Source organism: Macrotis lagotis, chromosome 4, assembly GCF_037893015.1.
Source record: "Macrotis lagotis isolate mMagLag1 chromosome 4, bilby.v1.9.chrom.fasta, whole genome shotgun sequence".
Classification (NCBI taxonomy): domain Eukaryota; kingdom Metazoa; phylum Chordata; class Mammalia; order Peramelemorphia; family Peramelidae; genus Macrotis; species Macrotis lagotis.
The window spans coordinates 276,886,402-276,912,704 of NC_133661.1; the positions used below are offsets into that span (position 1 = coordinate 276,886,402).

Consider the following 26,303-nt stretch of genomic DNA (forward strand, 5'->3'; position numbering starts at 1 on the left):
TTAAGCACTTTTTTTAATCAATTTAAGTTCTAGAAATAAAAAGACAAAAAGTTCCTATCCCTTGAGGCTATATAAGTGCCTGCAGGGTAATTTGCAGAGGCACTAATAAGTGGGGAGTACGACTCAGAAACAGAAGGCTTCACGGAGAGAAATAGTTATGAGCTAAGTCTTGGAAAAAACCTTATGGATTGTAAAAGGCAAAGAAATGTAAGCTAGAAAAATGCTGAGTTCTGGGGATGGTGGGAGGCAAGTTGGATGAGGTGCGTTAACATGAGTATGGAAAAGTAGGCAGGAGCTAGACTGTGGAGGGTTTCTGATTCCAGATTAAGAAGTTTGAATTTTATCCTAGAGACAACAGGAAGTTACTGAAGATTTTTAAGGAGTATTAAGTAACATGGCAAGATATTTATTTCAGATAAATTATTTTGGCAACTTTGTGGTAAATTGATGGGGGAAGAGGGAATATTGAAAGCAAAGAGATCAATTAGGAGACCAGGTAAGAGGTGATGAGGTCCTGAACTAGGGTTCTAACATATGAATGAGAGAGGAGAATTGATGCTACAGTTCTGTGAAGGTAGAAAATGCAAGACTTAATCAACTAAGTGAATACAGGGAGAGAGGGAGAAGCAATAATCAAGAATGACACTAAGGGTCTGAACCTTCAAGAAGAATGGCACCTTCAAAAGAAACAAGGAGCTCTGGAGGAGTGTTAGGGTGATGAGGGAGTTTTTGATGAGTTTGAGGCATCAGTGGGGCATCCAGATGTAGATAACCAATGAGCAACACAGGGCTTTACAGATTAAATTAGGGATGAATGTGCAGAGTTTGGAGTCATTTGCAATCACTGGGAGTCTGCTCCCAGAAAGAGTACAGACTGAGAAAATAAGAGACACAGCAAAGGAGATATTTAGAATGGTCAGATGGGTAGGAGAAGAAGCAAAAGCTGTAACATAGAAGCCAAATGCGGAAAACTAGATGAAAGCCATCAACTTTAGTAGTTAAAAACTATCACTTTTTTTGTTATGAACTTGACAAACATGACTACTTCTAAATACTAAACCAAAAAAAGGGTTATATGTGATGCCAGTTTTCTATTACATATAGATTTTTAAAAAATATAAATGAAACTTGGTAGTTCAATAATTTTGCTCTCTTCTAATTATTTTAAAAAATATTTTAATGACACTCCTTCTTTTCTTTTTTTGGGAGGAGGGGGAAGATGCTATTGTTATTTCCTCTCAAATCTACCTATAATTTATCCCCCCTCACAAAAAATAATGTTTCCCTTATTTAAAAAAAAAAGTATAGTCAAGAATTATAAACCAGTGGTCATGTCTGAAAATGTATGTATCATTCTCTATCTCTAATTAATAACCTCTGTCAAGAGATAAGGATAATGATTTATTGAACAGTCTTCTGAAGTTGATGAATCTTTGCACTGATCAAGTTCTTAAGTCTCTTGTGTTCCTGTTAAAATACTGCAACCATTCCATAAATTTTTCTACTGGTTCTGCTCACTTCATTCTGTATCAGTTTATGCTATTTCTCATAGACTTCTCTGCATCAATAACTTTCATCATTTCTTACTATGATTGTACTGTGGTCAAATAAGATAATTTGTTCAGTTAATGCCCCAAAAAATGATAATCATTTTGTTAACAGTTCCTAGTTACAATAAAAGGTGCTATAAATATTCTTCTACATACAAGTCTTTCTATTCTTTATTCAATCTCTTTGGGATAAATGTCTCATAGTGGCATTCCTGCGTAAAAGGGTATTTAGCAACTGGGTAGGTATAGTTCCAAATTGCTTTTTCAGAATGGTTGAATCAATTTGCAGCTCCATCCATAGTAAATTGTAGCTCTCCTTCTACATCCCTTTCAACAACTATTATCCTCTTTGATTATCTTTGTCAGTCAAAGAGTATGAGATGTTACTACACAAACATTTTCTCTTCTTAGTGGTTGGGAAAATTTGCTCATATGGTTGTTCGTATGGTTTCTTTTTCTTTTGAGAATTCTATTCATTCTCTACACCAAAAGGAATGACTTTTATTTTTATATATTTATACCAGTTCCTTCTATATCTTGGATAGCATTTCTCAGCTACATTTTCTGCAAAAATGTTAACTCTTTCCCTTCCAGTTTTTATTGAAATGATTTTGTTTTGGAAAAACTTTCAATTATCTCCTGTGGTTCTTTTTTTTTTTTTGCTTGTTCCTCCTATACCTCAAATCTGTTCTATCCTCTAGTCTTTCTATTTTCACTTTGTCCTCTGGCTTTAATAAATATAGGAAGTTTTCTTTTTTGATTTCTTGAAATATGATGCCAGGTTTTATTTGGTCAGGATATTTGATAGGGATTATGGTCCTTAAATGATCTTTCCTATGATCCAGTCAATTGTTTTGATTATAGATACCTTATATTTTCTTCCATTAACTTCCTTTTGACTTCATTTTAATATTTTTGTTGCCTCATAGAGTTATCATAGTGTTGATTGATTTATTTATAAGTTGATTATTTTGGGGGAAATCTATTACATGGGTAAGATTTTCCTCTTAACTATTCTAAGTTTCTCTTCAATTTCACTTAATTATCAAGTCCTTTTGGTATTGTCAAATGATTCAACTCCAGAAATAATTTTATCAAAGAAAATGTCATTAAAGGAAACATAATAACATCAACTTTGATGCTATAATCTAAGGATCTCTTTGGTGAAGCTGGAACACCCTTACATGGGCTGTCTTACTCTGTTAAAATGTAAAGTCCTTGAGGGCAAAAACAATTTTAGCTCTCTTTTTCATCCTCAGTGTTCTCAACAAAAGTAAGTGCTTAATAAATGCTTTTTAAAAAAATTCATTCATTCCATCATTAATTCATTGAGGACCTGGCTACTATGAATTTAGCCAGAATTTGATTTTAAGATGAACAGTATATCACATATAATAACATCATTACTATAATAGAGAGAACTGTATTTATAAAATAATTTCCAACTATATGCATTAATGGATGAGGAGTAAAGTCATAAAATGCTAATAAGCCAAACTCATTTATATTTAGCATTCCAAATACATTTTGATTATGGGTTTGCTTGATGTTCTGGTAATTCACTTCAGAAAAAAATAATGAATGCTATACTGTTAAAAAATTATCAACTGAAGAGCAGATATGAAACTATCTAGTTTCTCAATCATGAATCTGGTTTTAACTCCTTATTCTGTATGGTTTAATGTGACCCCTGAAGATTGAAACAAAAATTCAGGGTAAAACTGATTCAGTGTGCTTGCCCCATGCTCCAGCTCTTTTCTGATCCCCTGATCAAAGCTTGTCTATAATTGTGTACCATTCCTTTTTTTGGCTATGGTTGGCATAATAAAGTAATCTAAACCATCCCAGTACTTAGCACATAAACAGCAGGGCTACTACACCTAAACAAAAAGCTAGCCCTGCAGGGAGGTGGTAAAACACAGTCACTATGCACTCCACAACTGTTAATCAATATTTAAGGTCCAAGCATAATTGTCTACATAACTGAAAACAAAAACAAAGTCTCTCTCCTAATCATAGATGGGACAATTTAATGTAAATTTTACTTGAGGGTTCTTCTACAAAATCACCCTGGGAAAAAAACAAAGCTGCTGTATTTAATTTACCTGTGGCTTTCTTTCACAGCCTTCTCCTTACAAATGTAAATAGCTTGCCTGTACAGCTGATGCCAGCACTAGGGAAGGGTTGATTTTGATAGGTGACATCGTTGAGAGGGGGCAAATTGGAGTTTCAAAAGCTGACTGTGAAACTGCATGGAGCCTGTTTTATTTTATCCTGTGTTGACATGGTACTATATCCTTTCTAGCAAACCACTAGGCACACAGTAAGTGGTAAAAGGGAAAGTATTGTCAAATGATAAAAAACAGATGTGTCTCTTATTTCTGAAAAACACTAAAAAAGTAGATCTTCAGCATAGTCTGAATTTCATTTCTGAAGATTGGCTGACTCAGTGAGAGACCCCAAGGGCAATTTGGACAGGGAAGATTCCTGGGGAAAAAGGTTTTAGGTTCACTGGATGATCCAAAGCATTGTGTGTGTGGTATGGTAGAAAGAGAAGGTAGATTTGAATTTGTAGGGCCCAGTTATGAATTTTGACAGAGTAATTCTGGACATGTCACTCAACATTTCTGGGCCTCAGTTTTTCCTTCTGTAAAATGAAAGCACTAGACTGGTTTACACCTAATGTTTCATTTAGTTTAAATAACATGATCCCTTCTCTGTGCTGTTTACCTTTACCTTGTTTAGCTCAAAGTGGAGAAGATACATGTTTTCTCAATCTCTGAGGGATGTTAAGAATATTGATAAGATTATTGCCCATGTTTTATGGTGACCTTTATTCCAATGAAGTAAGGATCTACAGAGATTCAAAACATTATTGTTCTAATCTTCTATTTGTGATCATTGCAAGAGATCATTTCACTGAAACCCTCTTGTTCTCTCTTTGTGAAGACTTAAATTTGCATAAGCATTTCAATATTGTTTTATGGTCTCTACAAAAGTGGGCATTCCTAAGCTGAGCATCTGTCTGTAAGGAGATGAATGCAGGTCTTGGTCTCACCATCTGTGGCCCGAGTAAACATCTGATTCAGAATAAAGTGAGTCAAGCATAGTGTGACATTTCTGTTAGGAATCAGAGGGTGCTGTTTGTGCCACTGAAAGGCATAAAACCAGGTATCACATGGCTTAATGAGTTGTTTCTGCTAACTGTTGGCTCTTCTGCTTATTTAATGTCTAAACATTTTGGCATCCTCCCACAACTCTTTTGCTCTACCTTAATCTCTGCCAATGATCCTTGATCCTCAGTCCCTTCTGTTGATCCCAGCTGATAACTTCTATCATCACCTCTTTCTAATGTTCAGTCTTTACCTATCTACTGGTTCTTTCCCAAATGCCTTCAATGATATCCAAGACTCCTCCATCCAACCTTAAAAAACTAATTAGATTTTACTATCCCCTCAAGCTATTATCACACATTACTCACCCCCTCTCAACCAAAATCCTAAAAAAGCTATCTGTGGTTGCTGCCTTAACTTCCTCTTCTCTCACTAACTCTTCAACCCTTTACAATCTGATTTTCAAACTCACCACTTGACCAAAACTCTACTTTTCAACTAAAGTTGCTAAATCTGAGTCTTTACATTCTTCATTTTCTTGCTCTATCTGCAGCATTTGACATGACTGAGTACCATCTCTTCAGGGACAGCCCTTTTCTCTGGGCCTTCATGATACTATTTTTTGATTTTTCTATTTGTCAAAATTGATCATTCTCCAGATCCCAACCCCCAAGGCTATGTCTCAAGCCTCCTACCCTTCTCTCTCTACACTCTCTTGATGTCCTACAGGATTATCATTTCTATGTCACTGACCCAAGATCTATAAACCAAGTCTCAGTTTTCCCCTTAAGCTTCAATCCCAAATCATAAATTGGATATTTCATGTGAGGTGCCCTAGAGACATCTCAAAACAAAACTTATCTTTCTTCTCTAAACTTATCTATATTCCAAACCTTCTTATTTATTTTAAAAGCATCATACTTCAAATCTTCCAGGTTCACAACCTTCGCATTGTCCTTTCTTCATCATTTTTCCTCATTCTTCATTTCCAATCAGTTGTCAAATCTAACTGTATATCATCTAAAGTTCTTTCTGTTCATACAACTGTCATCCAATTTCAAGTTTTCATCAGATCTCAAATATATAACTGTTATGGCTTCCTACCAAGTCTCCCTGCTTCAAGTGTCACCTCAAGCCAATGGAATTTAAATGACTTACTCAGGGTCACAAAGGTAGTAGAGTCAAGCTTTGAACCCAAATCCTTTGACTCCAAATAAAGCACTGTTTCAAAGTACACTAACAGCAGAATTATCATTCATCAGGAATCCCTAATAAATATTAGTAAAATTTTAAATTATGCACTAAATGTTTTTGGTGAGACTTTTATTTAAAAAAATAGTAATGAGAAGATAAATAAGTTTTATAAGGCCTATGATCTCGCTATATTAGTTTAGGTCTGAGTCTTTTCTCTGAACTTCAATCTAAAACACTTCAAAGTATTCTTTGAGTCTTTTATGGCTTTATAAAGTTTAAAAATGTTGGTTTAAGTTCTCTACTGGATTGAATAGTTTTACTTCTTTGTTGCTGAATTTGGTGTGAATTCCTAAATGAGTCTAGTATCAGTATTTAACACAATCTTTACCTTTATATATCCTCCCTACTCTCTCTCATCCCCACTGATTTATTTCAACACGAGATATTTTAGTATAAAGTAGAATTTAACAGAATTCTTTTTTCGGCCTAGATATGAATAAAAATATAAGAAGTCAAATGCCAATTATCAACCAAAAACTAAAAAAATCAATATATTAAGAAAAACATCTGTACTGAGCCAGGGCTAATAGAAATGGAGAAAATTTTCTTATAACTATCTTTCTAGAAAAAGTCTAAAAAAAAGAAGGAAGGGCTAGGGAGGAAGAAGACAATAAGATATAACCATATTAGAGTTGTGAGATTTTGGACAGGTACATTCATTATCACCATAGGGTTTCTTACCATGAACTCTCTGGAATATAGGAAGCTTTATTCACATCATATGATTTGTTTTCACTCTTTCAGAGTCAAAAATCCAACATCTATACTCTAGAATTCTTCTCTGTTCAGATGATACAGACACAACTGTCAGTATATGTGTATGTGTGTGTTCATGTGTCAAATAATTCTTATGTAATAGTTTAACATATGGACACTTTGATTTTATTATAAGTTCTATGAGGGAAGGAACCAATCTTTTCCTTCTTTTAAACTCCTCTAAAGCACTGTGTAGGACCTTAATAACTGCCTGATAAATGGATGAAGTATAAACATAGGACATATGTAGTGATGGAATATAACAAAATATACAAAAACTACCACTAAACTGAAATTGCCACGGGTTCTTCAGGCCTGATCCAAACTCTTCAAGCTATAACAAACGAATTAAACTTGTAAACAGGATTATCAGCAATAACCAAACTATGATTGTGGGTATTGTTTAAATTTAATGTATATTTTCTTTTCAGATAGTAATATAATTGACTGGAAAAATTATATTTGCTTTTTTTCTTAGTTCCAAGAAACATTCAAGTGAGGCAAAATTCAAGTTAAGCCTCTTAGTATCATATGTGGGAAAAGATTAATTACATATTGACTTTATGCAAAAATAATATAAAAGAAAAAAGAAAAAGAAAAAAATTAAATGTACTTAATTATGTATTACTTTTATTAAATTCTTTAAACAAACCAAAAACTTTAAGCATTATACAAAAGACATAAAGGTGAAATGCCAAATTAATAAAATAGTCAATGCTCTCAAATTTTATTGAATCTTTTAATTCTTCCAAGAAAGATAATTAAAGAACATCATGAAAATTTTACCTGCATCACAATAACTAGCATTAAGTAAAAACAAAAATAAGCCAATTCTTTTGGCTCTCAGATGAAATGAGCATCATTCATGGGACATTTCTAACTATCCCACTGTCACTTACCTGGGATGAAAATGTACAGACTAAGAAATCTGCCTGTGACAGAAAGTGTATATCCAAAATCACACCTCGCAGGGAATTTTCTGTGTATCGATTGTGTAGTCCAGCTGACCAAGATATGGAGTTATCACTGATAAATTCATAATTTGGGTACCTAAAATAAAAAGGAATGACACACTTACTAACGAGTTCTTTTCAAATTCAGTGTGAGTAATGTATGTGCAAAAAATTGTGCTGGTTATAGGGAATAAATCATATAGTCCCTTAAGGAACTTCTGTTTTTCATTAAAGCCCACAATGTTATTTTGAAGAATCAGATTACCTAAGACTTTTGGGATGGAATCTTTGACATTCTCCTTAACAAAATGTTATCTTTTCCCTGAAAACAGAAAGATTTTAATCTTGACATTACCAGTAATCAATGAGCCATCTTTGACTTCAACATTGGGAGAGTAATTATCCTTGAATAACCAGAATATTAAAGAAAAATTTATGTAATGCCATATAAATAACTCACGAGTCTCCTTTGCAAGATATAATCTTGATCATCTAGGCTTTTCAGCTTGTTTGAGTATATGACCTTTTCTTTTAGTTCCTAAATGTTTTGATAAAAAAAAAAATTAATGCAGGTGGTGAAGTGGGAAAGAAACCAGGAATTGGAGTTAATGGACCTAGGTTCAAATCCCATCTCCACTAGGTCCTATTTTTGTGATGTCAAGTAAGTTACTTAAATTCTCTGGGGCTTGGCTTTCTTATCTATAAAATGAAGGGGTAAGACTAAATGACCTTCCAGTTCTAAATCTGTGTATTATGAACCCATTATAATACTTTATAGTTCATTAATCAGGTGGAAGAAGTTCTCTGAAAAGGGTCCTCATTAGAGATCCCTTAACCATATGTTTAATTATTGTCATCAGACATTTATAGAAGGCACAACAACTACACTCTTCTCCCTACTGTTTTTCTGTGGGTCAGCATACTAAAAAGACATACAGACACTCCTAATTCAGGGAATTCCTACTTAGTCAATGATGCAATCCCCTTTCCATGCTTAGACTTAGCTGGGTCTTGATCTAGTATTTGGAACAATCCAGCCTACCAAAAAAGGACAGAAGTGGGCCAACTTAATTAAATTGAAGGGACCTAAGAATACCATGTTCTACTATCTCCTTAAATAGCCCCAGCAGCACCTTTCCATTGCATCTCTGCTTCACTCAAGTTCACCACAACTGCTGGCTGGAGTGTTAAAGTTTTACAGCTAGAACAACAGTGCTAATGGAAACACAGTGAACCAAATTTTCACATTTTGCTCCGAGTACCTCTCACCCTATTTTACTCACACTGATGAAGTAAAGGAGTCATTTTTGAACTGTATTAACTATCATAGGGTCCTATTTAATAAACCTGGAGCAGTCATTTACAGAGGTGCTTTATAGGTTTAATAAAGTTAATTCAGCTTCCAAAGGTGGCTGGCTACCTTATTCATCCCCAGGATGAAGCTTAACTAGCTATGCCCAGATCATTTTCTTCATCTCTTATCAACAACTATAGTATTCCCTACACTTCACTACCACTGATGAGCTTTCTCCTCATTGCCTCTCAATGATAATGGCAGTGAAGGTAAAGCCTTGGAGCATGGCTTTAGACTAGCATTCACTGTATAGCTCCATTTGGCCTCATTATTTTTTGACATTTTGCCCACTATAGCTCAGACTTTGGGAGATGAAGGAAATGTCACACTTGTTCTGAAAAGAAAACAGCCAGAAAGCTTGTAATGTGGTCCTTGTGAAGCTGCATACACAGGAATGGGGCAGAAACAGCTCTAAATAAATATGAAAAGGAGGTTGTTAGACACACTGGTATTGGTTACTAGAGAAGTTATAGCATCTCCTTTCTACAATAAAAATCAATCTTGCCAGTTGAGCTTGATTGCTAAATGAAGCTGAAAAGAATGGGGTTTGATAAAATCTCACCATCAAGTGAAATGATGACACTAATACCACAAGGGATCTGGTCACCAAAACAACTGACCTGCATGATTAGAAGATTTAACTTCCACATACTAGAAATGATTTAATAAGGGAAATTGAATTTTTTAAAATGACAAGGGAGAAAACCCAAAGAAAAGGAATGATGGGAGAGGGGAATTTCTTATTTCCAAATAGCAATATTCAATTTTCTGAATTCTGTTATAATGATTGGAAGTGTGTTATTTTTTGCAAAGAACATTGCTAACAAGAAAATTACTTTTAGGCATGATCTACCTAGGTTGCCCTAATACTTGTAATTTTGTGATAAGATTTTTAATACATTATAATCAAACTTACTAAAGTCATTAGTAATATCATTTGGTCAATTATTTACTTGAGCATCACTCTTTTGATCAATTATTTACTTGAACATCATTCTTACAGGAACTATCTTCTGTAATTTTATTTCTCCCAATGTGTTTTCACAGACCCAATGAAATGATGTTATGCAGGGTATCCTTGTTATTTAAGGATGCTTTAGAGGATAAAAATGACAAAGATGTAAATCATATTTTTTCAACTTGAATATTTCCCCTTTTCCAATCTAAAGAACTAGCTTAAGCTTGTAAACTGAACACAGTTTGAGCAGTTGTATTCCGTATGATAAAAGAAAAAGCAAGCAACTATTAAAATTAGAACAATGCTTTTGATTCTGTTCATTTCTATGTCCTTTTTATAAGATGCTTTGGCATAGCTTTTCACAATTCTCAGACCTGAATTATAAGTGTTTAGACACATCAAAGGAGGTATTCTTCAACCCAGGAGATAAGTTTCTATTTTCTTCTGTCTCAAATAGCCAAAGCCACTTACATGCCTGAGTTCGTACCTCATGTCTAACGTTGGTAAATAATCACTCTCACATTTGGGACACTTCAATAACATAATTATTATAAAGATTTCTTAGTATCATTATTTACTAGTACCACATAATTATGAAAGTAATTACTATTTTAAAGTTTGAAAAGCACTTTTATAACATTATCTCATTTCAGCCTCAAAACATACATTCCTATGTATATTTTTCCTATGTCACAGAAGAACCTGAAGCTCTCAGAGATGAAATGTCACTGGGGTAACTGATGACACAGAAAACACTAGGTCTAGATTCAAGAAGACCTGGGTTCAAATCTGATCTTAGATTTGAACTAGCTGTGTGACTCTGAGCAAGTCACTGAACTCTATTTGCCTGTTTTCTCAATTGTAAAATGAGGATAATAATAGCACCTACCTTGAAAGTTGTGAGGATCAAATTAAGTATTTATAAAAAGTGCTTAGGGCAGTATCTGACACATGGTAGGCACTAGATAAATGCTTATCACTATGTAAATGCTGGTCTGCTTCCTTTAGAGGTAAATGCTGACCATAAATTCAATACTTTTGCCACTCTATACCACAGTGATTCATAAGAGACAAAGAGGTGGTTTATAATTTTTTTCCTTTGCTCAGGCAATTTGGGGAGTCAGGATTATCCTGCATAACCTTAAAAGGTTCAGGTTTGACCCATTTCTTTGACTATTTTTAAATAGCTTTAAAACTGTGCCACATTAGAACCACTTTTTCTGATCAGGTACAACCATCAGCTATCACAACCAAGCTAACTTACTTCACTAACATTAGCAATTTCTAACCTAGGGAATATGAAGTCTTCCCATCCATAAAACATCATCTGCACATCAATACTTAGCAACCCATTAAGTAAAAGTCTCTAAATGATATAAACTTTTATCCCTTTCCAAAAATCTATTTTAGGTATCACAAACTGAGTTTGAACAATAGAATATAGTATGTTTGCTTCTGAAATTTTAGGGGCTATTATATTCATTATGTTGATTTCTTCCTCTGGTTCTCTGGACTTGGATAGTGTATAAAATGATAGTCCTACTGAACTGAGGGTCAAATTCATGATTTGGTGTCCTGGAACAAAGGCAAAACTTTTAAGATTTGCCTCCCATCAATTTTTCTGAGAAACCCAAACCAGTGCTACAAAAGATTTAACTAGCGAACATAAGGAATAAAGAAAACAGAATTTATAACACTATGGAAATCTCAGATGAGACTGACAAGACTAACAGTCAAGAAAGTACAAAAGGGAAAAAGGAAAGTATCATGAAATCTCTGTATTATCTTTAAGGATGGAGAAATACTCCATGGATTTCTATACCACTGATAAAAAGGGGGATATTCTTGCTTTATTCTTTTCACAATCAAAGTAAACACTGTCAACTGTGTTACAAGGGTTATCACACTGGTGGAAGAACATTGTGCTGCAATTACAAAACACTAGAAAGAGCCTATAAAAATTAATTGCTTATATCCAAGCAATATATAAATCTAGTCTGTTAAAACAGTCATTTTAAAACAAATGAAGGGCCATAGAATATTGTTTCCTCCTTTCCTCTAAAAGAACTGAATGAATTTTTAAATGTTTACAGAATGTTGTGTTTATAACAACTAGGTTAATATGCTGTTTGGTCTGGCAATCATTTATTTGATGAAGATATGCATGAGCCAGGAAGACTAGGGATCAAATTGCTCCTCAGACTGTTACAGGTTGTGTTACCTTGGGAAAATCACAAAGTTTCTAGGCCTCAATTCCCTCATCTGTAATATGAAGGGATTGGACTTGAGGATCATTAAGGTCCCTAAATTAGCCCTAAATTTTTGATCCTATGATCAACAATGTAGTGCAGCAGTAAAAACACACAACCAAATCATAAGATGCATGTTTTAGTCCTAAAGTAACCAACATTTCAGAGTCTCAATTTTCCAATTTGTAAAATGAGAGCAACAATATTTGTACCACCTACATTCAGGACTGTTTATGAAGAAAGCATTTAGTGAATTGTAACTTAAAAAAGAAAACTGGAAAATCAACATAATTAAAAACTCCCAACTAAATTAGAAAATAGATTCTAAAATTAACATTATCAAAAAGTGAAAATAAAATAAGAATAAAAAAGCTTTATTTTAAAAAGCAAATAAAGTAAATCATTAGTCAAACCAATTTAAAGGAAAATCAAAGTCAATGTTTAAAACTGAAAACAGTGAACTTACATAATTCAATCTTAGAAATACTGAATTTATGTAACTCAATCTTAGAAAAAGAAATCGAGAATACAAAAATGAATTACTTAAGAACAAAAACCTAGTACCAGATGGATTTTCTCATTCAAAGAACAATTAATTCCAAAGCACATAAGTTTTTTCCAAAAAAAAAGATCCTACCAAATTCCTTCTATGAAATAAATTCATCTTAATTCCTAAATGAGGGGAGACAAATTAGAGAAAGAAACCTATACATAAATAAACCTAATAAAGTATAGCACTTTTGTTTTCCTTTAGGAGATGTGAAAAAATTCTTTAGTCAAATTGATAGAAGAATATGACAACTAGTCATTGAATGACTGTCCTTCTTTGGCAAACAACAAAAATAAAAATCAAAGCTGCCCAGATCTAGAGTCAATCTAGGGTCAGGCTCTGATGGTGAGAATGAGTTTTGGTACTCAGGTCTTCTTCCAGTATCATTTCTCTTCCTGACTGCCAGAGCACAGATCCTGGCAAGGCTAAAGGGGAGGTGAGGGGAGCCCTTTGCCATATGTGCAAATAGACCACTTCATCTTACTGTATTTGTTACCTGCCTTTCATATGTAATCATTTATAAGTTGGTTTGGGAGTAGATTTGATTGATCAAAGCCTCTCATGTCACCATGTACTTATATATCACAAAGCAAAAAATAAAGCAACCTTTTATTAATTAAATGTGGAAGGATTAGATTTGCTTTGCTTGGTTTCAAAGGACAGAATGAAAAACAATAGGTAAAAGTTTTAAAAAAGGCAAATGTAGGGGTTTTTTTTAGGGTTCTTTTTTTTTTTTGCAAGGCAAATGGGGTTAAGTGGCTTGCCCAAGGCCACACAGCTAGGTAATTATTAAGTAACTGAGGCTGGATTTGAATTCATGACTGCAGGGCAGGTGCTCTATCCACTGTGCCACCCTAGCTGCCCCTAAATGTAGTTTTAATATAAGAAAAGTCTGAATAATCCTTAAGAGTCCCCTCAAAAATAGCTGGCTATCTCAAGACCTAATGGTTTCTTTCTCAATGGAAATCTTCAAGCAAGGTATACTTTCAGATATAACATAGACAGGATTCTTGTCTAGGAATGGGTTATACAAGAAGGTCTCTAAGGTCCCATCCATTGTTATGATTCATAAACAGTACAGAGGTAAGTTGATTTTCCTCCAAATTAGTCATCACAAATATTATAATAACTTTTTTGTAGGGTATATAATTGATTGTATTCTCCCTCAAACTGCCTTACATGAAAGGTTGGGATGTAAGGTGAACATTTTCTTTATGGCTCTACTCAGTTAAATGGCTGAATAGCTGCCTTTAGGAATGAATATTTAACCTGGTATATACAGCACCTAAAAGTCATGATTAGATGAGGTATATGATGTAATATGTTTCAGATTTATAGTTGCTAGAAAGTATTATTTGCTACTGATAAGGACCCGGTTAAATATTACTTTTAAAAATTAACACATAGGCTTTTCAATAATAACATTCAAGAATGAAATTTCCTTTCACCCAGAAGAACCATTTGCACATAAATACCAACATCTGAAAACTTGGCTTGTTTAACTTACTTGGACTTTGCCTCCTTCAATAAGGAAGGATCATCTGTGGCCAAATAAACTCTTTTTTTATCTACATGCATTCTGCGTTCAAGAAGCTGGAAATGCTCTTCCACATGCACCATATATTCTTCAATAGGATGGAATGCGGCTTCTGTCCCCACTTTGTCCGTGCGTCTTACATGAACTCTACAGAAACAAATGAAAGGAAATTAGATGCTATTGCTTGTCTGTTAAGAAATTAAAATACATTCTACATTAGAGCACCAACACATTGAGCTCTCAACACAGTTACTAAGAATACTGAATAATGGTTATATGAAATTAAAGAGGGAATACAGAAAAAAATCAGTTCCATAAAATGTTATCTGGCAGAAAAAGTAACTGATGAATAAGAAACTTATTGGTTGGAAGTCTCTTTTCTATTATTAATGTTCTGGAATTTTATTTCATATAGTTAATAGTTTGCTATTCTCTTCCAAAATTCTTTTTTAAATTTTATTTTGCAAGGCAATGGGGTTGCCCAAAGTCACACCTAGCTGCCCCCACAAACTTTCTTTTAAAATTATTTGGCTATCTACTGGGAAAAAAAAGCTTCTGGTCTAATGTTTATGTTAATGTCTCAGATAGCCAACCTTTTTCAGAATTATCTGCCAGAAAGATTTTTTCCCCCCATTTCCTTCCATTCTAATCCTAGTTATCTTGATTGCATTAGTGCAAAAGCTCTCCAATCATGTGAAATCAAAACTAGTCATTTTATTTTGTAGTGTGATCTTTAATATTCAGGTCCCATGCCTGTTTTGATCTTATTATGACATAAAGTATAAGATACTAAACTAAATCTAATTTTGGCCAAATTTCTTTAGGGAGGTAATTTATTTTCTAAAATCAATTGAACTATGAGTTGTTAAATTCAATTGTTTCTAATTCTTCTTTATCTAGTCTTTTCCACTGATATAGTTTTTTATTTTTAACCTAGTACCAAAAAATGTTGATAAACTACTAAATTTGTGGTTTAATATGAGGTTCAGGGGCAGTTAGGTGGCACAATGGATGAGTGCTGGCCCTGGAGTCAGGAGGACCTGAGTTCAAATCTGATCTCAGACACTTAATAATTACCTAGCTGTGTCACTTTGGGCAAGTCATATAACCCCATTGCCTTGCCAAAAAAAAAATTGAGGTAGGTTCTACTCTTCCTTTATAACTATTTTCTAGACCTATTTTCTCCTCCAAATTAATTATGGTATTATTTTAATTTGATACAAAGAATCTCCTTGGTAAATTAAACAATATAATGCTGTTGGTAAACTTGCAAATATTTTAGGTAGTGAATCATTTTTTTATCATAATGGAATGCCTCAGGTCAAGAACACCAAATGTCCCTTCAAACATTTAAGTATTTAAAAACAAATTTACAGTTTTTGTAGTTCTATCTATACAAGTTTTAAGTGTGCCTTGCTAAATTGACCCTCATTTTATGCATTTTGTAGTAATTTTGAATAGAACTTTCAATTATTTCTTCTTGGGTTTCAATATTATTATATAGAAATGCTATTGGTTTTCAGAGGGTTATTTTTATCTTGCTACCTTAGTGAAACTATTGTCTTAATTCATTGCTTTGTTGACTTTTTTTGAGGTTTTTGGTGTAAACTATCATGTCATTGGCAAATAAAGGTACTTTTTAATCTCCTTTTTTTCCATTTTTAGGTCCTTAATATCTTTCACTTGTCTTACTGTTAATCACTATAACTATGTCCAGAACAGTAGGAAAAGAGTTTATCTTTGCTTTATTTCTGTAATTACTGGGAAATAGTGATTTTAGACTAGGTGAATTGTGGTAAACTTTACATATTAAACAGCAGTACAATCAATGATACTTGCTTTGTAACTATTTAGATTTAAATAACTTCACTTTCTAAAATGCTACAACTTTTCAATTATACTCATTTTTTAACCTCATATCACTGTAAAGACATTCTCCTCATATATACAGATGGAATAGGTGGCTCACAATGTTTTTTATTGGGGATTACTACTTTATCAGCTATTCTTCCTTGAATTTTGGCCTGAAAGAATTAAAGCTCCTTCTTCATGGTTTTCAGGAACTAACAAAAGAAACTTAGAGAGTGGGTCAACATTTAATAATTCTACTTTTTTTTGCTGATCCTTTGTTTCTTTATATGTGCATGAGGAAGAGGAAACATTGAGAGATGATGGTGATGATGATGATGATGATTATATAGAATCATAAACTGAATGATAGCCAAGCAAAGAGGAAAGGAAACTGTGTTGACATTATGACAAGTTGGCTAAGGATGCCAAAATACATAGGTCAAGATTAGAGAATAGCTCAATTGAATTTATATTTTAGAAAAATATTGGGATAAATTTGTATTTTAGAAAATACACAAATCATTATCTATAAAAAGATTGGATAAATAATCTTTAATGATCTTCTAGTTCTAAATCTATGAGTTTGGGAATTTAACTTGAATTGTTTTTATTAGGGAAATGTGCTACTGAACAAATATACCTTTGACATCCCAACTCGGAGATCTTCATTAGGATTATTTCTTGTATACAACATTGCCTGGCACCTCTAACTTAACATAAGCATAATATTAAGTAAAGGTATATGTAGTGAATTTGAGAAGACTCTAGAGATTTTTCTAAAATGTAACTTGAATAATATTTTTTTACATTATTAAAAATGTGCCTTTTCTAACAATCTCTAGCTATAAATACCACAAAATAGAATGATGCCAATTTTTTAAATGCACATATTAATTTTTACTGTGTACTAAGACATTGTGTTAAGCACTGGGAATATGAAGAAAGGTAAAAAGTTTTTGTACTCAAGATTACAATCTAAGTGGAGACATGAAAATAACTAGGTATATACAATATAAAAATGAGTAGGTGGGAGATAATCTCAGGATAGTGATCACTAGAAACTGGGGAGAACCAAGAAAGACCTGAGACTTCAGGGAGCCAGGCAAAGGCAAGAAGGTCTGTGCATCTGGACCATGGAGTAGGTGGAGGGGAAGACAAGGTTACTATTAGAGGATCACAAATCTAGGGTTGGATGGTACCCCCAAGACCACCTCATCCTCCCTTTTCTAGATGAGGAAATGAAGCTCTTAGAAGTTGAATAATTTGCCAAGTCATTTGCTATAAAGCAGCAGAGTCAGGAATTGAATTCTGATGCTCTGGCTCTTAAAACAAGTCAAAGAAATGTTATAAAGATGACAGCTTTACTTCATGGTCCCATTAGGTTAAGACTTATTTCATATTTTATTCTACAAAACAAAATATTCTTCTGCTTAATTTCTCTAGGAAAGAAAATAGCAATAGCTCAGGGGTGATAATCAGCAACTCAGAAACATACAGAGGATAGATGATTATTTCAGAGGTGATCAGATATGATACATTTCTTGGTTTGGGGATAGTGTTATCAAAGGGTTCTAGACTTCCCTCAAAACACTCTAAAATTCCGATACAGCTTAAGATATGAACAATCAGATCAAATTCTTACCCGATAACTGGATGCTTGAAACCAAGTTTTTTGGTGGCCTCTTCAATTTCCTTTTCTAACCAAGGCTGTGGACGGATTAAGTATTTGACAAACTGGGAAACCCACCATACGGCAGGATCTCCATGGACTCGCATTAGTCGATCTGCAAGATCTTCTGGAACAGCCAGAGGTAAGTAAGGAGGCCGTGGATGAAGGCTGTCAACAATGGGAAGTTCTACCACCTGAATGTTTTGGTCATTTATCTCACCTACAAGAGAAGATCATAATGGACAATGAACCTTAAGGGACATACCATCCTGGTGCTTATTCAAAGAACATAATCCAAAGTTTGTACTGGTCATTCAAAATGGTCAACATAGGATATTCGCATATTGTCACTGGGGACAGAGAACTTGGCAAGGTTCACTTTTGTTGTTATTGTTTCAGCACTCTCACTAGCCTATAATTTGAGTAAGGAGCTTTAAAACTAGAAAACAGGAAGTAAAGAGCACAGTGATTCTTGCATATCATTACTATTTGAAGCTGTCTAATGTTTCCAATTGAAAGTCAAGCATCTGTCTCTATTTGAAAGAAAAATGATTTTTCCTAAAAAATAATTGGATAATCCTGAAGTATCTCAGAACCAAAAGAAACTGACTTATGCACAAACCAGTCTTTAGAGTTTATTTCTTAATGAAAACAATAAAATCAGTATTGATTGCATATTGATCTGCCTGACATTTGAAAGTAAGGATAGAAATGAGTTATTCCTTTTGAGGTAGGTTACTTCTTTCAGCTTCTAACCCTCATTGCTATTAGAGGTACTGCCACACAATGAATTTTTATAACATGTTAAACAAATAAAAGTCAAAATGAGCAGCCAGGGTCCCCAGAGTTGATACTACATATTAGAACTGTAACCATGATAACCAGAAGACACAAAGATACCAGTTAAAAGATTTAGAGTATTAAATGCACTGAATTAAATTTTCAGTAATGAAAGATATTAACTTGAGCATGTAAAATAATTTCAGTTAGGATGTTGTCATTCTGTATAATGAATCAGAATCACATTTAATCACTGGACCATTAATGAATGAAAGCATTTATATCAAGTAAACCTTGATATTTAAAATGTATTCTCCATTAAAATAAACTGCAGACTTCAAATTCTATTTTTCTGCACATTTGCAAAACATTTTGAAAAATATCAACTTATCTAGCAACATGATCAGTCAAGCCAATAGTTTGGCTAAAAGAAATAATGCTTTACATAAGGAAGAATTAAAATTGTCCACTTAACATTTTTACTCACGTTCCAACATTTCAGGACCCTTGTAAACAAAGTCCTTGAAACATGACATTTGTTGCATCAATAAAAGGCAAGAGGCATGAATTTACCACTGGTACTGTGCAGTTCACTAGTTTAAAAAAAGCCAGTTATATGAGAAGCAGTAATTAGGATTGTTCAGCAGAAGAGTAAGATGCATTTTTCAATTAAATCACTATAACGGGTTATCCTTGAGCTATGGCGAGATGGACAATAACTGGGGGATGGAGGTGGTTCTGACTGCTGATAAATTAGTCTACTATTCACTTCCTTCCAAATAAAGCAAAACTCCTAGAATTTAGAGTTAAAAGAGAATTGAGAGATTCCCTGGTTTAGCAATCAGCTGGTCCACCTTAATTTTGCAGATTATCAAAGAAAACTTTCCCCCCCTTTTTTAATAAGAAATCTTCTGGTTTCAAGTTACTCTTTTATAATCTATCTCCCCACTTAAGAATGCATTTTTTTTAAGGGTTTTTGCAAGGCAAATGGTGTTAAATGGCTTGCCCAAGGCCACACAGCTAGGTAATTAATTGTCTGAGGTCAAATTTGAACTCAGGTATTCCTGACTCAAGGGCTGGTGCTTTATCCACTGTGCCACCTAGCCGCCCCTTGAAAATGCTTTTGACTTTTCATTTTAACAAGACAGATTTCATCTGTATAAAAGTTAAAAATGTGGGAAGAGACTTCACATGGAATCTACTTGGGGCCCACACCTCTTACCAACAGCTTTCAGAAAGAATGGCACCTTCCACTAAAAACTACAAAGAAGAAAGCTCTATGTAATGCCTCTAGATTTTTATAAATGTTAAAATGAGTTAAAAAAATTAACACCCCCTTCTTCCCTACTCTCGAATGCATCAAAACTAAACATCTAGAAAGCAATTAAGTCAAGGATGTTTCCATTTACAAATTAAAATAAGTTTTCTTTTTCTGCCCAATACAAAAGATAGTATCCCTCAGTGATGATAGATTGCAAACATAAAAAAGATAAAAGGAATTATATGATTTCAGTAGCAAAGTACTATTTTATTAAGATGGCCCTTAGATCAGTTATCATCCTTTTTAGTATACAGGAAAAATCTCAGAAAAGTAAAAGAAAAAGGGAGAAGGAAAATGAAGAAGAGCAAAAGGAGGAAGAAGAAGAAAAGGGCATTTATATAATGACTACAAAATTTGAGGTACTGTGTAAAGTACTTTTTACAAATATCACATATAATCCTCACAACAATCTTGCAAAGTAGGTTCTGCTATTATTACTCCCATTTTACAGTTGAGGAAACTGAAGCAGATAGAGGTTAAGTGACTTGCCAAGATCCATACAATTAGTATCTGGAGGGTGGATTTATATCAGTGTTCCTGACTCTGGGTCTAGTGCTTTAGAGGATGAAGAGAAAGAGGAGAAAGTAGAAAGAGGGGAAGGAGAAGAATGATTTCCTTTGAAGCATGTGTGGTAAGACATATACATCAATGGAAAGTGGAAAAAGAACTAGAAAATAAAAAGTGCTTCTTTGATGGTCTTTATTACAAGGAATTATTATCAAGGAAGTCAGGGAGAGATGTTGAGAAATATCAGTAATGTTAAACACAAACATATTAAATAAGCATTTCTTAACAGAAAAATATTTCCCCTAGTTAATGTGGTTAAGGAATATAGTCTTGTGTCTTCTAATTTTTTTTAAAGGTATGAACTTTTATATTTAGGGCATGTATCCAATTTAAGTTTACTGTAAAATATTGTATAAGTTTTCCAACAATGTATTTATTTTCTGCTGAACTGCTTTCTAGTTTCTTGTAAAAAGGGAAAGATTTCCCTAGTGGTTTATGTTCTTATGTTTATCAAACTTTGTAGATTATGTATCTCTTGCTTACCCAGTCTGTTACAATGATCAACTTTAAAAAAAGACATCAGACAATTTTTTATGACCAGTTTTTGGGGTCTGCTACTTCCTTTATTTTTACTTTTTGTCATTCCAAATGAATTCTATTATTTTGTCTAGTTCTAAAAAAATGTTTCCTTGGAAATTTTCTAGATGGTACAAATTATGTAAATTAATTTGGATAACACTGTCACCTTCATCAGATTAGTTTAACCATGATCAATGAATATTTTTTCATTTATTTAAGTCTCAATTTCTGTAAAGACTATCCATGCAAATTTTCAATGTCAAAGCATATGAGACATTTTATACATTCTATAGAATAGCAATTAATTTATGGCTAGCTTGATTTATTTTCCAGACATTAGACTGTGTACTACCTCTAATTCTTGTTTTTTAGTTTGGATATTTTTTTTGGTAGCTATTCATCTGTTTCCTTTGAATTATTAGTCTTGCTGCCAAATAATTATGTATAATAGTTTCTGATTATATTTTTTCTTTAATATGAATATATGTTGTTCATTTAATTTGATTTCCCTTTTTTTCCATTGATCAGGCTAGCAAATGGCTTACTGATTTCATTAACATTTAGAATGAAACAGGTCTTAGTTTTTGTTTATAAGTTTTATAGTATTTTTATTTGTGAGTTTCTACATTTCTCCTCTATTTTGCAAGATGGCTTCTTATTTTTTTTACTTTTAATCACATGTTCAAATAAATGATCTTCTCTTTTAGGTTAAAACAAATTTTCATTGAGTCCCCAGAGGATAACTTTTACCTGTGTTCCCAAATTTTTTGTCTCTTCTTTATCATAATTGATGCTTCTATAATTTTTTCTCAATCATTATTCATTACTTAATTTCCATTTAGGTCTATATCTTTTGCTCATATTTCTTTTAATCATTACTAATTTAATTATGTTTGGTTTATAAAGAATGTATTTATTTCTTCTGCCTTTTAAGATATTTGTGACTACATTAGGCCTTGATATTTGATAAATTTTTATATAAGTAATGGAAACTATATGAGAATACTGATAAATATGCATGGGTTTTAATATTCTTATTCAGAAGGTCACTTACAACTAGTTTTAATAACAATTTCTTCAGTTCTATATTTTCCTTCCTATTTATCTTTCTGTTGGATTTCTCCAGCTCTGAGAGAAGTTAATGTGTTACTATCAACTTTTGCATTAAGCTTAGATTTTCTTTTAAGAGTTTATCTACAAGGGCACCTAGGTAGTACAGAACACTGGCCCTGGAGTCAGGTGGACCTGAGTTCAAATCCAGACTCAGACACTTAATAATTATCTAGCTGTGTGACTTTGACCAAGTCACTTAACCCCATTGCCTTGCAAAAATAACAACAAAATTAAAGAGTTTATCCACAGAATCATTTGGTAATCAGTCATTTGTTATTTTCTTTATTGTCTATTTTCCCTTTAACTAGGATAGAGCCTCCCTGTTTGTCTCCCTTTATTAGTTTTTATTGTTGCATAATCTGACATCACAATTACAATTCCAGTTTTTTAGAGTTGCCTGATTGAAACATAATAGACTTTGTTCTATACATTTTATTCTCTACATACCTATGTTTAAGTGTGTTTCTGTCAATTTTGGGGGGGGGGTTTCATATCTATTTATCAATTATTTTTCTTTTTATTGGAAAACTAAATCCCTTTAACTACAGTAATAATTTTAAAGTTTGCATTTTCTTCCATTTTACCTGCCCCCCTCTCCACCCCTTGCTTTTTCCTATTTAAAAACTATGATGCTTAGTCTTCCATGCCCCTCTCCCACCCTCATCTACTCTTCAATTCTACTTATATTAATTTAAAATATCCTCTGAACCAGAGGTGTTTTCATCCTACTTTTTCCCCTTCTAACTCCTTACCCCTTCTAGGAATCTCTAGAATCAGTTCCCAGGAATGCAGATTATAAATGAAAGCAACAGGGTGAAGTAGGAAGAGCTATGATCCTAGTGGGGTAGGAAGTACCATTTGCTTTGTTTTCACTTATTACTTCTGTTTTTATGAAATCACTTTGAAAGGTTTTGTTTTGTTTTTGGTGATAGATTGCTCTTTGGAACATTACATCCAAATTGTTCTTATTTCTTGTAAAAGTGAAGTAATTCCATGCTATTCTAATTGCTTCTACTTGTTTTTTTGAAGCTTTTTTCTATTGTTACCAATTTATTTTCTGATGTATTTACAAAATTTGACTATAATATTTCTTGGTGACTTAAAATTAGGGTTTCTTTCACAGGTAATCTCTGATCTGATATTTGCTCTCAGCTGCGAATATTTTGGACAATTTTTCTCTGCTTTTCTTTTCCCTTAGGCTGTAACTCTTCCCCATGAGTATTTCCCTTTCCTTCTTCTCAGGACTTAGAAATGGCCTGATTCATGGACATCATCTTCTAGCAGTGCATTTCTCCCTCAGACATTATCACAAGGTTAATTCCAAAAGCCAGCTGGCTAAAATCATAGACGTCTGCTATAAAAGCAGGTTGAGGAGGTATGTAACGGATGCTGAAAACAGTAGAAGCACCAGGAATGGTGAATTTTTGAGATAGTCTTCAGTTTTTCTATAAGAATTCCATTGGGATGACTTTTTATTGATAACTTTTCTGAAATTGGGAACTTTTTAATTATACAATTTAGTTATATAACTAAAAATTTAAAAGAACAAAATTATATAACTTTTTAACTATATAATTTGGGGGGACTCTTTGAATCCACTATATTCCCAGGATTCTTTTACCATTTAAATACAGAGATACTGAATTTTGCATTCCTTTTCTTTTTAATTTTTTTTCATTTAAGGCAATGGGGTTAAGTGACTTACCCAAGGTCACACAGCTAAGCAATTATTAAGTGTCTGAGACCAGATTTGAACTCAGGTCCTTCTGATTCACAGTACCACCTAGCTACCCTTGCGTTCCTTTTCAACGAATTTTTATTGACCTCTTTTGATCTATTCCAAAATCTGTGACTAAACTCTTCAAAAAGTGCCTATAACAGGTGCCTCCACGTAACCCCTTATGCTTCAGACCTTATCATTCCATGAAAACTATTCTCTCTTAATTACCAATGATCTGCCCAAATTCAAAGTTCAAAGACCTTCTCTCTCTCTCTCTCTCTCTCTCTCTCTCTCTCTCTCTCTCTCTCTCTCTCTCTTTTAGGTTTCTGCAAGGCAAATGGGGCTAAGTGGCTTGCCCAAGGTCTCACAGCTAGGTAATTATTAAGTGTCTGAGGCCGGATTTGACCTCTGGTACTCCCGACTCCAGGGCCGGTGCTCTATCCACTGCGCCACCTAGCCGCCCCTCTTTTCTCTTTTTAAAAAAAATCCTATTTATACTGAACTTAAGAAATAAAGCAAGGATTTCCATGACATAGTAGAATAAAGATGGGCCTTTTCTCAATTTTTCATTCTCCTTGACCTTTTTGCAATTTCTGACACCACTAATCACCCACTATTCCTTGATTCTTCTCTCTAGATTTTCAGGACATCACTCTCCTTCTATCAATCTGATCTCTGTCTCCTTTACTGGATGACCTTCTAGATCTTGCCCTCTAACTGTAGATGTCTCACAGGGTTTTGTCCTGGATCCTCTACTCTTTTCCTTCTATACAGCCTTATTTGATCTCATCAGCTTCCAAGGATTTAATTACCATTTCTAAGCTATCTACTTATCCTGCCCTAACCTTTCCATGGAGCTCCAATTTTGCATCTCAAATTGCCTTTGAGACATCTCACAATGGATGTCCAGAAGACATCTTAAATTTGGTAAGTACAAAACTAAACTAATTTTCTTTCCCTCTAAAACCTCCTCACCAATGCCTTGTTAATTTACAGTGCAACTGGGTGGCTAGGTGGCGCAGTGGATAGAGCACCGGCCCTGGAGTCGGGAGTACCTGAGTTCAAATCTGGTCTCAGACACTTAATAAATATCTAGCTGTGTGGCCTTGAGCAAGTCACTTAACCCCATTGCACTGCAAAAACTAAAAAAAAAAAAAATTTACAGTGCAACACCAATCTCCCAATCCCTTAGGTTTGTTAACCTATCTATGCCTTCCTCCACTCCTATCTTCCATCCCCCATGTTCAAGACTCTTGATTTCACCACTGAAACATCTCTGGAATAAGACACCTCTCTCCTCCAATATCACACTTTGATGGATTACAGCAATAGATGGTCTACCTACATCCCACTAGCACTCATCCTCAATTCAGCCACCAAAGTGATTTTCCTAAAGAGATAATCCAATCACGTGGCATCACCTCACTCAAACTTCAGTGGCTCACTACTGTCTCCAAGATTTAATATAAAATACACTTTATATAAAAGTTTTTAATAACCTACTTCTCTTTTGTCTTTCCAATCTTCTTATACCTTATTCCCTGATATAAATTCTTTAATCCAGTGACAGTGGCTTCCTGACTGTTCCATGAAAAGACATTGTATCTCTTGGCTCTGTGTATTCTCTCTGGCTGTCTCTCCCCATCCTCACTCCCCCCATCCCTAAAATGCTCTCCTTCCTCTGCTCCAACTACTGACCTCTCTGACTTTCTTTAGGTGCAAAGAAAATCCTTTGTTCTTCAAAAGGGTTTGTCTAACCCTTACTATTTAAGCATTTTCTCTTTCCTATTTATAAATTTCCTATATATCCTGCATTTTTGTTTATTGTCTCCCCATCATACTGTGAGCTCCTTGAGGAGGGACTGTTTTTTTCTTTGACACTTTTTATATCTGTGTTCGTTCCGCCGCCCCCCCCCCCCCCCCGCCATGCTTAACCAGTGTCTGGCCTATAGGAAGCATTTAATATTTATTAAATCACTACCAAATAAGGTTACTAAACACATTTCTACAAGCCCTTAGTGAATTCTGTAGCTTCTATTGCTAAACATTAACGAAGTTTACTGACTATCTAAGCTGGAGAACAGCAGTTTCAAGACAAAAATGAATTCAGAACTCAGTCAACATCAATCAGAATTCACAGAGGGAAATGGCTATTTACCCTGCATTTCTGTTTCTCTCCATACTAAAGTAGGGTCCATTCATTTTTCCCCAGTGACAGAATACAAATCTGCATCTACAAAAGATCATTTATCATTTGTCCCAGTTCCTTAAGAATGAAAGAGGAAAGGAGAAAAAAGGATCTCCTCCACCCCAAATACTAGAGATCCTAGATCATCTTAGGTTTCAGACCAAATGAACAGTTTTTATTATGATTGTTGATCTTCTTTAAAAGTTCTGAAAATGCCACTGATGTCTCCTTAAATTTATTTGTCCCCCCCAATTAGACCTAAAACAAGGGTTCCTAACAGACCCCTCTAGCAGTTTGTGAA

General features: G+C 34.0%; 1 protein-coding gene and 1 long non-coding RNA gene across 3 annotated transcripts in view; both read right to left on the reverse strand.

Annotated features, from left to right (window-relative positions):
- Positions 1-26,303, reverse strand: part of LOC141522575 (uncharacterized) — a 369,684-nt gene that overhangs the window by 18,475 nt on the left and 324,906 nt on the right. The window lies entirely within an intron of this gene.
- The window catches only part of FUT8 (fucosyltransferase 8), a 268,893-nt gene that overhangs the window by 3,730 nt on the left and 238,860 nt on the right, over positions 1-26,303 (reverse strand). For both annotated transcript variants that reach the window (XM_074236102.1, XM_074236101.1), the window contains exons 7-9: positions 17,768-18,014; positions 14,245-14,421; positions 7,573-7,723 (exon numbers count right to left, since the gene is read on the reverse strand). In XM_074236102.1, the coding sequence (XP_074092203.1) occupies positions 7,573-7,723; positions 14,245-14,421; positions 17,768-18,014 (575 nt within the window). The remainder of the gene's footprint in view (positions 1-7,572; positions 7,724-14,244; positions 14,422-17,767; positions 18,015-26,303) is intronic.